At 51.7% G+C, this 12,983-nt stretch overlaps 1 protein-coding gene across 1 annotated transcript; it reads left to right on the top strand.

Annotated features, from left to right (window-relative positions):
• Positions 1–113: 113 nt before the first annotated feature.
• On the top strand, positions 114–11,476 carry RCCD1 (RCC1 domain containing 1). The gene is made up of 8 exons (XM_032836964.1): positions 114–394; positions 1,584–1,788; positions 1,873–2,269; positions 2,441–2,562; positions 4,331–4,429; positions 4,691–4,858; positions 5,302–5,331; positions 11,375–11,476. Exons 2-8 carry the CDS (start codon positions 1,614–1,616, stop codon positions 11,389–11,391), a joined length of 1,008 nt encoding a protein of 335 aa, XP_032692855.1. The 5' UTR covers positions 114–394; positions 1,584–1,613; the 3' UTR covers positions 11,392–11,476.
• The last annotated feature ends 1,507 nt before the right edge of the window (positions 11,477–12,983 follow it).

Below are 12,983 nucleotides of genomic sequence, written 5' to 3'. Positions count from 1 at the left end.
AGAGTGAAGCTCATTGGCTCGCAGAGATGAGTGACAGGCCCCGAGCCAATGGAAGGCCAAACTCGCCGAGGCGCCCGCCTAGGACGGCCGCTTCCTGTGGGGCCTGAGTCCCTCTCATGCGGGTCGTGAGGCGCGGCCGTCCCGGGCTGAGAGGAATGGCGGGGTGCACGCGTCGCCGCGGTCGCTCCTCGCCAGCTCTGCAGCTCGGATTCTAACTCGAGCTCCGCGGCCCCGTCCGGCCCACCTCTGCCTCGGGCCCGCGCCCTCCGGAGGTTGCCCGACCTCACACCCTAGGCTGCAGCGGCCCAGCGCAGGCCCTAGGTCCGGGTCGACCTCGATCGGACGGGACACGCGGCTGACGGGACGGGCGGCGGGCGGGACTGCGGGTGCAGAGGTGGGTACGGAGGTGAGCACCGCCCTGCGGCTGCGCGCCTCGGGCGGTGACATCACCGCCCTCGCCGGCGATTGGCCCGGGGAAGCTGCGGCAGCCAATGGGCGCCTGGCCCAGGCCGCGGCTCTTCAAACCTTTCCTCCGCGGCGACTGGCCGCCGGTCCCGGGCGGCTACCCTGCATCCCGGCTTTTCCTCCCTCGTGACTGCGGGTCGGGAGTTGCTGCCCGAGGAGGGTGGAGGGCACAGGGTCAAGATCAAAGGTCAGAGGCCCCCTTGGGTCGGGACTGGGCTCGGAAGGGGTTAGGAGCCCAGGTCCGGGTCAAGGAGCTTTGCAGGGACCCCGAACGGAAAAAGCGGTGGTGCTTTTGTAACCGCGGGACTGTATGTCATTTACATGTGAGCTCTCTGGGTGCAGCCAGCCGTCTCTCTCATCCGCCGAAAGGACGGCATCAGTAAATGCTTGTAGAACGAATAAGTGACTAGGTGAGGTCCAGCTGAAGTTGTGTATAGGTCTCTTGAGAACCAGTAAGTACCACTGGACTTTCTAAAATCAACTCTAAGCCCTGCATTAATAAGCCAGTACTTAACCTTGTGCCCATCGTGGTATGGGCCAGACCTGAACCGTTTATTTCCATCTGTTCCACACGGTTCTACAGGGTGTGTACAAGCGGCACCCTCTCCTGTCCCGTGCCTTTGTAAAACTGAAGAAACTGAGTTGCATTCAGAAAGCTTAAGTGATGGACCAAGGACACGGGCACCGCTCCCTGCTGATGGAAACACGTGAACCCTGGGGCTGGCCAAACCTGCACAGGGCGCTGTCTCCCAAACGCTCTGTTTTGTCCTGGTGGGAAGAGCACTGTTGTTTGATTTTAGCCCTCTGCCCCTCTTGGTCCTAAGTTGTGTGATTGTGTAAGGGTTACTTTCTCTAGGAGTCTCTTCTGTCAAATGGGGGTAATTCTGGTTCCCAAGATGACATGGGATAATGAGCCTAACCCTGGGAGTTGGAGGTGCTCAGATTCTAGGACAACGTCTAACGGAGAGGACACTTAAGTACCTGGGGCCCAGTCTGTGGGGCAATGAGCTTCCCTGAGCTAAAGGGAAGACAGGGCAAGTGTCCCCATTCTAGGCAGCTTAGAATCTTCCTCAGTCTGGTGGGATTCTTAACCCTGTTCCGCCTCCCACCCCATTCAGGTGGCGGCCAGCAGAGGGCGCGACCCGAGCATGGCCGAGGAGCGCCGGGGATCCTGGTTTGGCTTCGGTTTCTGCGGCTTCGGGCAGGCGCTGGGCTCGGGGCGCGGGCAGCAGGTGCACAGCCCCGAGCCGCTGGAGACACCCGGCCCGGGCGCCGACGTCTGCCGCGTGAGCGCCAGCTGGAGCTACACCGCCGTCGTGACCCGTGAGCGCCCCTCTCCGCCCCACTTCCGCCCTCGCCCCGGGTGCGTGGTCCTGCCGCCCCCCAGCCAGCCCTCCGCTCCCGCAGGTGGAGGCCAAGTGCAGCTTTCGGGCGCGGCCGGCGGCGCGGCGGGCGGCTGCAGGGACGCGTGGGCCTCGGAGGCGCTCCTCGTGGTGCTGCGCGCCGGGCCGGCAGTCGGGCCCGGGCCGGAGCTGCAGGCCTGGGCGCCGGGTTCGGCGCTGCGCGGAGAGCCCCTGTGGACCCACACGCTGGTGCCGGAGGCCGAGCGGGAAGACGCCGCGGGCGGGGAGCCCCAGGCCCAGGCGCTGCCCCTGCTGCCCGGCGCGCGCGCCTACGTGAGTCCGCGGCCGCCCTTCTACCGGCCTCTGGCCCCGGAGCTGCGGGCGCGCCGGGTGGAGCTGGGCGGCGAGCACGCCTTGCTGCTGGACGAAGCGGGCCAGGTGTTCTCCTGGGGCCAGGGCAGGTGAGGGGGGCGTGGCCGTGTGGGGGCCGCGGGCGGGGGCGGGGCGGGGGCGGGGGCAGATAAACCTGGCCCCGAGTGGGAGGTGAGCGTGGGAAGTGGCCGTCTGGGGACCCGTGCGTGAGACTGGGGCAGGAAAGGGAGGGGGACCCGCTTGGGCTCTCCCTCGCTCAGGCACGGACAGCTGGGCCACGGGACTCTGGAGGCTGCGCCGGAGCCGAGGCTGCTGGAGGCGCTGCAGGGCCTTCCCATGGCTGAGGTGGCCGCGGGTGGCTGGCACTCCGTGTGTGTGAGCGGTAAGTGACAGACTCAAGATCTTCTAGGCTCCAAACCTTCTTCCCCCTCTTCCAGTGTCGGCGGGTGGTCTAGCCAGACCTCCTTCCAAGTTCATCCCATGTTAATCCGCCTGCGGTTCAGGATTCAGCCCGCTCTCTGCCCCGCCATGATGTGTTCACACCCGACTGTTGCCCTTGACTTCTGTTGCTGGGCTCCCTGCCTCTCCCATCCCTCCGCCTCCAGCCGGGGCTGCCTTCCTAAAACACTCTGCAAGGGCGCAGGAAGGGGTGGGGGGCAGCTGAGCTGAGGAGAACGGACAAGAAAGGATGCAGGGGGTCAGGTGGCAGTGATGTGCGGCACACAGTGGCCTCACAGATGCCCACAGGGAGGAGGATGGGGGTGAGAGTGAGCCCAGAATGGGGACCTTCGTTTGGGATCCTACGTCCACCGCCCTGGCAGGCCACCCAGCTGCAGCTGATTCCCAGGCTGTCGGGTGGGGCTGGGAGCAGGTGGTCTTTGCAAGGGTCTGCACCTGGGGCTCTGGCTGGGCTCTGGACGCTTCTATCCCGGGGGGTGGGGGCAGCTTTAAAAAACATGTGCCTACACCACCACCCCCCTAGTCTCCTGTCATGAGCCTGGCTTCGCAGACAGTTGTGAAAACTAGTGGGCTGGAGGGAAGGGAAGACAGGACTAGAAACAGCCAGATGGGAAGTCTCCCACTTCAGGAAGTTTTGAGTTCGTGACAGTGTTCGGAGCACAGACGCTTGAGAATAAAATAAGCATGTTGTCCTATAGCTCTCTGTAGGGCGCTTCTGAGAATTAAGTGATTATATTTGAAAAGTGCTTAAAATTCTGGCACCAAGTAAACACTTGATAAAAATTAGCTGCTGTCATGGGTGAATTTTTACAAGAGAGGCAAGGAAGGTCAGAGCTTCCAGAAGAGGCCTCCAGCGGGGCCTGTGGTGGCCGGGGCTGAGGAAGGGGGTGTCGTGGGCTCAGTGGGTTTGAAAGGGAGGCCGTTGGGAATTTCCAGGGATGCATTTATGAAGCATGTGTGGTTGGGTGTTCCGCGAAAGGGAAGCTTATGTGAAGCGACTTCCCAAGGAGCTGGAGACCAAAGGGAAAGGCCCACAGGTCCAGCTTGACAAGAAACGGTTTACTAAGGAAGCTTCCGGACTCCTGTTGGGCTGCTGCAACAGGGCTGTGACTGCACCCCCTTCCAGTCAGACCTGCTTTTATAGCCCTAGCGTCTGGGATGCCGTGCTGGGGGCCACCCAGGAGGAGAATGTTCGAGATTAGTTCTGTGTTGTCCCAACTCCAGAACAGATCCAAGGACCTTATGCCTCCAGGGCGTTCTTAAGGGTCGTTACTTGTGTGATTTAAAAAGAGAAAGTGTGTCCAGGGGCTGTTCTCACGAAGGCTTCATTCAGGTCTCCGAGCTGTCGTCATGGCAGCTTTGTGCAAGATGGCATTTGTCCCCACATGGGAGGTGGGGAGGGGGCAGTTTAGCAACAAAGGGAAAATGAAACTGGAGAGGAAGGTCCAGGAGACTCTGAAGAAAGGATGACAAGGAAGGCACCTGACTGGGGGAAGGGAACCTGTAAGACCAGAAAGCTGCTGGGGCCCGCCGGAGGCACTGCCCGGCGTGTCGCCTTGGGCAAGGCAGGCGTTAGTCATCCCCGGGGAGCTGGTGGGTATACAAGGCATTTGGGTGGATTCAGGGGGGCTTAGGAGGGTGACGGTGCAGTTCACAGTCTGTTTAATGGGTGCCCTTTGTCTCTTTTTCAGAGACGGGGGATATTTATGTCTGGGGCTGGAATGAATCCGGGCAGCTGGCCCTGCCCACCAGGAGCCTGGCAGAGGATGGAAAGACCGTTGCCAGGGAAGGTGAGGGTCTGTCTTCCTCATGTGTTTCTGTCCTTCCTGCCTCCTGGCCACATGCCGGCCGAGACCTTGGAGTGCTTGGAAGGGACATGGGTCGTCCTTGGGACCCCAGGACCCTCTGTGGGACTCCGGGCTCTGGGGGGGCTGCGGTATGGCAGGGCTGTTGTCAGTGTCCGCAGCCCCTCCACCCCCCATGGCTAAGGTGTAGCCAGAGCTCCGCCTAGCCGTCACCATCCTCCCCACTCTGTCACTGCTTCTCTGAAGCCGGCGGGCGGAACGAAGGTGACTCCAACGTGAGGACAGTGGGGAGTGAGGACGGAGCCCCAGCCCCCTTCATAGCCATCCAATCCTTCCCTGCTTTACTGGATCTGCCCTGGGGCGCGGAGGCAGCCCAGGCCAGCTGTGGCTCCCGGCACACGGCGGTGGTGACAAGTGAGTAGGGCTGGGCGGGCAGCAGGAAGTCCCTCCATCCCGTCCCTTAGCTGGCGCCGCAGAGAAGGCTGTGACCCCCTCAGAAACCTGTACTTGAGGTGTCTCCGACAAGCACTGAGTGGCCGCCTCCCTCCGTGAAAACAGCCCCAACCTCTGGGGCTTGAACAGGTGCCCCCCAGCTGTCAGGCTGCGGTCCCTCCTCCTGCTAAGACCCCTGTGCCGCTGTGAGCGGGCAGGCCCCTCCGCTGGCATACGGGAAGGTAAACCTCTTGCACCGGGATCCTTTCCCACCCTGGCCGCCGCTGCGCGGAGACCGTTGTTGGAGAAGGTGCTGTGCTATGCCAGGCAGAGCTCGGGACACTTGGAAGGTGCTGGCTGTGGACTGTGGCAGGCCACGCTAGACAACTTCTTGTGACAGCCCCTTATTGTCCTTCTGGTTGTAGGGACTGGGGAGCTCTACACCTGGGGCTGGGGTAAGTAAGAGGTTTGCTTGTGTGATGCTTAAGCCAGGGGAGGAAGGGACCAGGGCATAGAGGGCCTGAGCCCTGGGACGTCTGGGATGGAAGTGCTGCGGGCCCTGGTCTAGAACAGAGCCTGGCACTCGGAAATCCGGGACCACACAGGAGCGAAGTGGATGTTAGTGCTCCCTGTGGGTCTTTCTGAAGAATTGTCTTGAGGGAATACTTAGGCCGCATTTAGGACACATCTGTTGGTCTGGCACTGGGGAGGAAAAAAAGTTAAAAATCTGTGTTCTGAGTGTCTGGAGTTCAGAGCAGAGAACCTGGAACACCGTCTTGCCTGGTGTGGTTGGTGGCAGCCGCCTCTTGGGGACCTGGGGGGGGGTCTTCCCGGCCCCGGAGGCTCTGTGGCGCTGGGCTCCTGAATTCCCAGAGCAGACCGCCCAGAGTGGTGGGTTAACCCTGCCCTTTGCGGGGCGGCCTGAGTTTTTTCCTTCCTTCCTGGAGGGCAAGAGCCCCAAGGCCCAGAGGAGAGGATGGCCAAGGGGCTCCCTTCACTTTAGGTAAATATGGACAGCTTGGCCACCAGGACACGGCCAGCTTGGATCGGCCCCGCCGTGTGGAATATTTTGTAGATAAGCGACTGCGAGTCAGGGCCGTGAGCTGTGGGCTCTGGAACACCTACGTGTATGCCGTGGAGAAAGAAGAGAACGGGCAGCCACAGCCACGGGCGTGAAGTGAGCGTGCACTAGAGTAGATGATACACTTGCACCCGGGAAGCACCCCCCCAGCCAAGGAAACCACTGCCGGCCCCCTTGATGCCCACCATTTGCCCTCCCCGCCACAGCCCTCCTGCCCTGCCCTGGAGCCCCGTCTTCAACTTCGTCCTCATGTTGGACACACCTAAAGAGCTTTGGAAGGGCATGGCCGAGGCCAGCACGGCAGACACCATGAAATCTGAAGCCCTGGGTGGGGATCATCAAGCTCTCGCAGCCGACCCAGGTGATTTGAGGTCGTGCGGAGATTGGGGACCAGCAGGGGTCATCTTGGTCATCTTTCCTCACCTGTTTTCACTTGGGATTGTACCACTGCGTCGGTATTCGGGAGAGTTTAGTTTGTTTGCTTTGGATTTTATGTGACTAGAGTCACTCTGTGGCTGTCCCTTTGTGTCGTGTTTCTTCTTTCAACACCATATGATCGTGTTGTGCTCTGCAGTCCATTCATTTCTACTGCCCTGCTGTATTCCGTTGTGTGAATATACCTCGTTGTGTATTCTTCTGTTGGGGTCATTTTTCCTTTTATTGAGTTAAAATACACATAAAAGGGGCGCCTGGGTGGCTCAGTGGGTTAAGCCTCTGCCTTTGGCTCAGGTCATGATCCCAGGGTCCTAGGATCAAGCCCCGCATGGGGCTCTCTGCTCAGCGGGGATCCTGCTTCCCCCTCTCTCTCTGCCTGCCTCTCTGCCTACTTGTGATCTGTCAAATCTTTAAAAAATAAAATAAAGTACACATAAAAAATGTACCGTCTTAACCATTTTTAAGTGTGTGTCTCAGTATTAAATTCCCATTGATGTGCAACCGCCGCCGCCATTGACCCCTGGGGCTTTCCTCATCTTGCACAACTTGTTACCTGTTAAACAGCCACTCCCCACTACCCCTGGCCAACACCATGATACCTTCTGTCTTTCTGATTTTGACTATTCTGAATCATCATTTGTGTCACTAGCTTATGTCACTTAGCCTAAGGTCCTCAGGGTTCATCTGTGTTGTAGCAGATTCCAGAATTTCCATTGCAGCACTGACCACATTTTGTTTATCCATTCATCGGTTGATGGGTGCTGGCTTGGATCCAGGTTTTAGCTGCTGTGAATGATGCTATGAATCTAGGTGTGCAGATATTTCTTTGAGACCCTGTTTCCTGTTCTTTTGGGTATATATTCAGAAGTGGAATTTCTGGGTGATATGGTAATTCTATTTTTTTTACCTTTTTTTTTTAAGATTTTATTTAGACAGAGAGGATCACAAGTAGGCAGAGAGGCAGGCAGAGAGAGAGGAGGAAGCAGGCTCCCCGCTGAGCAGAGAGTCTGATACGGGGCTCGATCCCAGGACCCTGAGACCATGACCCGAGCTGAAGGCAGAGGCTTTAACCCACTGAGCCACCCAGGCGCCCGGTAATTCTATTTTTAATTTGTTGACGAGCCTATGTACTGTATTCCATGGAGGCTGTACCGTATTTAATTCCTACAACAGTGTATAAGGTTCCAATTTTCCCATAGCCTCGCCCAATACTGGTTGTCTGTTTTTCTCCATAATGACCATCCTAATGAGTGCAAGGTGCTATCTCCCTGTGGTATAAATTTGCATTTCCCTAATGTTTAGTGATGTTGCGTGCTTTCCATGTGCTCATTGGCCTCATAGATCTACTATGGAAAAATGCCTATTCAAAGGTTTTGGCTGTTTTTTGAATTATTTGTTTTTGTTGTCGAGTTTTAGGAGTTCCATATGTGTTCTGTATATTAAATCTTCATTAGATATGTGATTTTGAAATATTTTGTCCTGTGGGTTGCCTTTTTTTTTTTTTTTTTTTATTTGACAGAGATCACAAGTGCAGAGAGGCAGGCAGAGAGAGAGGAAGGGAAGCAGGCTCCCCGCTGACCAGAGAGTCTGACGCGGGGCTCGATTCCAGGACCCTGGGATCGTGACCTGAGCCGAAGGCAGAGGCTTTAACCCACTGAGCTACCCAGGCGCCCCAATGTGGGTTGCCTTTTTACTCTGTTAACAGGGTCTCTTGATATAAGAAACAAACAAAAAACTTTAATTTTCATGAAGTTCAACTTGTTTTTCCTTTGTCATCTGTGCTTTTGGTGTCCTATTAAAGAAGTCATTGCCAAATCCAACATCATGAGGCTTTTGTCCTGTGTTTTCTCCCAAGAGTTTTATTGTTTCAGGTCCTACATTTAGACCCTTGACCCATTATGAGGTAATTTACATGTATGATATTAGTTAAGGGTCCAACTTTGTTCTTTTTTGTGTGATTGTCCAGTTTTCTGTGCAGCATTTGTTGAAAAGACTGTTGTGTTCTTACTGAATGGTCGTGGCACCCTTGTCACAAATCATCTGACCACATACGCAACAGTTTACTTCTGGGCTCTCTGCTCTGTTCTTTCAGTCTGTATGTCTGTCCTCATGCCCGTGCCACACTGTTTGATTACTGAAGCTTTCCTAATAGTTTTCAAAATCAGGAAGTGTGAGTCCTCTAGTTTTGTTTTTCTTTTTCAAGAATATTTTGGCTATTTGGGGTCCCTTGAGATTGCCTATGAATTTTAGGGTGAGTTTTTCTATTTCTGCCAAAAAAAAAAAGTCATTGGGATTTCGATAGGGATTATATTGAATCTATAGATCACTTTGGGTAGTGTTGGTATCAATAATATTATGTTTTCCAATCCATGAACATGGGATGTATTTCTGTTTTCCATTTATTTATGTCTTTAATTGTTTTCAGCAGCATTTTGTAGTTTTCATTGTACATGTCTTTTACCTTGGTTAATTCCTAAGTATTTTATTCTTTCTGATTTTATTGTAAATGGAATTGTTTTTATAATTTCCTTTTCATATTGTTCATTGTTTGCCTATAGAAATGCATCTTTTTTTGTGTATACTGAGTTTGTATCCTCCTCCTCTGCTGAATTCATTTACTCCAACAGTTTCTTTGTGGATGCCAGGATTTTCTATATGTAAGGTCATAGTCTCCGCAGACAGATGGTTTTACTTCTTTTCTTCCAATATGAATGCTACTTATTTTGTTGCCTCATGGCTCTGACTAGGACTTCCAATATTGTGCTAGATAGAAGTGGTGAGAGTGGGCGTCCTTATCTTGTTCCTGAACTTAGAGGAAACGTTTTCAGTGTTTCACCATTCACTATTATGTTTGCTTTGGGTTTTCTATATATAGTTTTTATTATGGGGAAGTAGTTTCCTTCCTATTTTATTGAGTGTTTGTATCATGAAAGGGTATTGAATTTTGTCCGATGCTTTTTCTGCATTGATTGAGGTGATCATGTGGGGTTTTTTCCCCTTCATATTGTTCATGTGGTGTATTACATCAATCGTTCTGGTACTCCAAGAATAAATCCCCTTTGGTTATGGTGTGTAATCCTTTTAAAATGCTGCCCAGTTCTGTTTGCTTGTATTTTGCTGAGGATTTTTGCATCCATGTTCAAAAGGGATATTGGTCTGTAGTTACCTTGTATTATCTTTGTCTGGCTTTGATGTCATTGTTATGCTAGCTTCATAGAACAAGTTGGGAAGCATTCCCCCCTCTTAAATATTCTGGAAAAATTTGAGAAGTACTGGTAGTAGTTCTTTAAATGTTTGGTAGAATTCACCAGGGAAGTCTTCAGGTCCTGGGCTTTTCTTCGTTGGGTGATTTTTGATTACTGATTTAATCTTCTTAGTTATAGTAAGTTATAGTAATTCAGATTGTCTGTTTCTTCGTGATTTAGTCTCTATAGGTTTTGTGTTTCTAGGAGTTTTTCCATTTCATCGAGGTTATCCAATTTGTTAGCATACAATTTTTCATAGTACTCTTAAAATCTTGTTCATTTCCGTAGAATCAGTGGTAATGTCCCCACTTTCATTTCTGAGTTTAGTCATTTGAGTCTTCTTTTTCCCTTAGTCCATCCGGCTAAAAGTTTGTCAATATTATTCATCTTTTCGGAGAACCAGCTTTTGGTTCCATTGGTTTTTCCCTGTTGTCTTTCAATTCTCAATTCATTTATCTGTGCTATGCTCTTTACTATTTCCTTTCTTCTGTTAGCTTTGGCTTCAGTTCTTTTTTTCTTTTTTCTAGTTAAGTTTAATTATATTGTTGACTTCAGATCTTTCTTGTTTTTATTTTTTGTTTTTTAAAGACTTTATTTACTTATTTGTGAGAGAGCATGGGCAAGCAAGAGAGTGAGAGAGAATATGAGCAGGGGGGAGGCGTAGGGGGACAGAGGGAGAAACATGACCTAAGCCAAAGGCAGATGCCTCCTGAGCCACCCAGGTGCCCCTCTTTCTTGATTTTAAAGATTTTATTTATTTATTTGGCAGAGAGAGAGACAGCGAGAGAAGAACACAAGTGGGGGAGTGGGAGAGGGAGAAGCAGGCTCTCCACTGAGCAGGGAGCCTGATGTGGGGCTTGATCCCAGGATCCTGGGATCATAACCTGAGCCGAAGGCCGACGCGCTTAATGACTGAGCCACCCAGTCACGCCTCTTTCTTGATTTTAATTGGGAGCATTTATAGCTATAAATTATCCCCTTAGCACCACTTTTTCTGCGGCCCATGTGTTTTGGAATGTTCTTTTTCATTTTCATTAGTCTCTGTATTCTAATTTACCCCGTGGTTTCTTCTTTGATCCATTGGTTGCTTGAAATGTATCGTTTGATTTCCTCAATATTGTGAATTTTCAGTTTTCTTTGTACCGATTTCTAATTTCATCCTGCTGTGGTCAGAGAGGATGATGTGTATGATATCTTTATTTTTAATAAGTTTTTAACTTTAATTCCAGGATAGTTAACACACAGTGGAGTACGAGTTTCAGGTGTTCAGTGTGGCGACTGACCAATTCCACCCATTACTCATGCTGGTCCTGATACCTGATAGGCGCACTCTTAATCCCCTTCACCTGTCGCACACACCCCTCCCTCCTAAGTGACTCAGGTCACTTAGCCTGATGCTGTCTAGCTCCATCCATGTTGTTGCACATAGCAGGATTTCATTCTTTTCGTGGCTGAGTAATATTCCATTCCATATACCACCCCCCCACCAGTCTTCTTTATCCATTCACCTATCATTGGACCCTCAGGATTTTGTAAATAATGCCGCTGTACACATAGGGGTGCATATATCCCTTTAAATTTATGGTTTTATATTTTTGGGGTAAATACTCAGTAAGGTAGTTCTATTTTTAACTTTTTGAGGATGATCTCTTTTCCACAGTGGCCGCACCAGTGGAGGGGCTCCTTTTTCACCACATCCTCACCAACACCTGCTGTTTCTTGTCTTTTTGGTTCCAGCCGTGCCGGCGGAGTGAGGGGATCTCTCGTCGTGGTGGTGGCTTGCGTCTCCCCGATGCTGAGTGATGTCGAGCATCTTCTCATGTGACTGTTGGCCATCTGCGCATCGTCTTCGGAGGTAGGTCGTCCTTTAGTTTCATTGCTCATTTCCTTCATTGTGTGGAAGCTTTTTATTTTAGTGAAGGCCCAGTAGTTTGTTTTTGCTTTCATGTCCCTTGTGTCAGGAGACGTATCTAGAAAAGTGTTCTACGATGTGAGGGACATCACTGCCTCCCTCCTAGGACTTTTATAGTTTCAGGTCTCATATTGAGATCTTTAACCCAGTTTGCATTTATTTTTGTGTGTGGTGAAGGGAAGGGGTCCAGTGGTGGTGGTGGTATATGTTTCTGTCCAGTTTTCCCATTACTGTTTGTTGATGAGACTTTTTCCCACTGGACATTCTTTTCCTGCTTTGTCAAAGAGTAACTGACCATATTGTGGGTTTATTTCTGGGTTTATTTATTTCTGGGTTTTCCATTCCGTTCCATTGGCCTATGTGTCTGTTTTTGTGCCAGGACCGTACTTCGGACTACCACAGCTTCGTAAGATAACCTGACGTCTGGGATTGTCATACCGCTGGTCTGGGTTTGGTTTTCAAGATTGCTCCGGCTAGCCAGGGTGATTTGTGGTCCCGTGCAAACTTTAGGCTTGTTCCAGCTCTGTGAGAAATACTGTTGGTATTTTGGTAGGGATCGCTGTGTGTGACGTCTTTGAGGCTTAATTAGTGGCCCGATACATGGTCTTTTGTGGAGACTGTCCCGTGTGCACCTGAGAAGGGGTGTGCTGCTCCCGGGCCGGGGACCGTGCCCGTGTCTGTCAGTGCCACTAAGTCCTCTATTTGCTGCTGTCTGGTTGTCCTGTCCATTACCATGGGCGGGGGATTGAATCTCCGAAGGTCACTGTAGAGCTGTTTCTCCCAGGATCGTCCCGGAAGAGAGGAACAAATGAAACCAGAGGGAACCAGAGAGGGAGACAAACCATAAGAGACTTAATCTTAGGAAACAAACTGAGGGTTGCTGGAGGGGAGGGGGACAGGCGGTGGGGAGCGCGTGTGTTGTAATGAGCACTGGGTGTTCTATAAGCCTGATGGATCACGGACCTGTACCCCTGCAACAATACGTCATGTATTGATAAAAAAACTGTTTCTCCGTTCAATTCTGTCAGTTTTTGCTTCACATATTTTGATGGTCTGTCATTAGGTGTGTAAATGCTTGTAATTGTTATGTTTTCTTGCTCTATGGAGTCGTTTATTATGTCATGTTCTTTTCTGAGTCCTGTACCTTTATGATGGCACATCTGTTCTGTCTGATACTGGCAGAGCTCCCGCCCTCTTGCTGTCCGTTTGCATGGAACAGCTCCTTGCATCTAGTCACTGTCATCCCGCTTGTCTTGGACCTTACGTGAGTCCCTTGCAGACAGCATACAGTTGTACGTATGCTTTTATCCATATGCCAATTGCTGTCTTTTTTTTTTTAAGATTTTGTTTATTTGAGAGAGAAAGCAAGAGCGAGGGGGAGGGGCAGATGGACAAGCAGGCTCCCCATTGAGCTGGGAGGCCAAAGAAGGACTC

The sequence above is a fragment of the Lontra canadensis genome, unplaced genomic scaffold (assembly GCF_010015895.1).
Source record: "Lontra canadensis isolate GAN:19392208 unplaced genomic scaffold, GSC_riverotter_1.0 scaffold94, whole genome shotgun sequence".
NCBI classification, from domain to species: Eukaryota; Metazoa; Chordata; class Mammalia; order Carnivora; family Mustelidae; genus Lontra; species Lontra canadensis.
This window is presented reverse-complemented; position numbering and strand designations above follow the sequence as displayed.

Coding starts and splice junctions, on each gene's coding strand:
- RCCD1 (XM_032836964.1), top strand. CDS start 1,614: ATGGCCGAGGAGCGCCGGGGATCCTGGTTTGGCTTCGGTTTCTGCGGC. Junction 2,270..2,440: donor TTCTCCTGGGGCCAGGGCAG/GTGAGGGGGGCG, acceptor TCCCTCGCTCAG/GCACGGACAGCTGGGCCACG. Junction 4,430..4,690: donor AAAGACCGTTGCCAGGGAAG/GTGAGGGTCTGT, acceptor GCTTCTCTGAAG/CCGGCGGGCGGAACGAAGGT.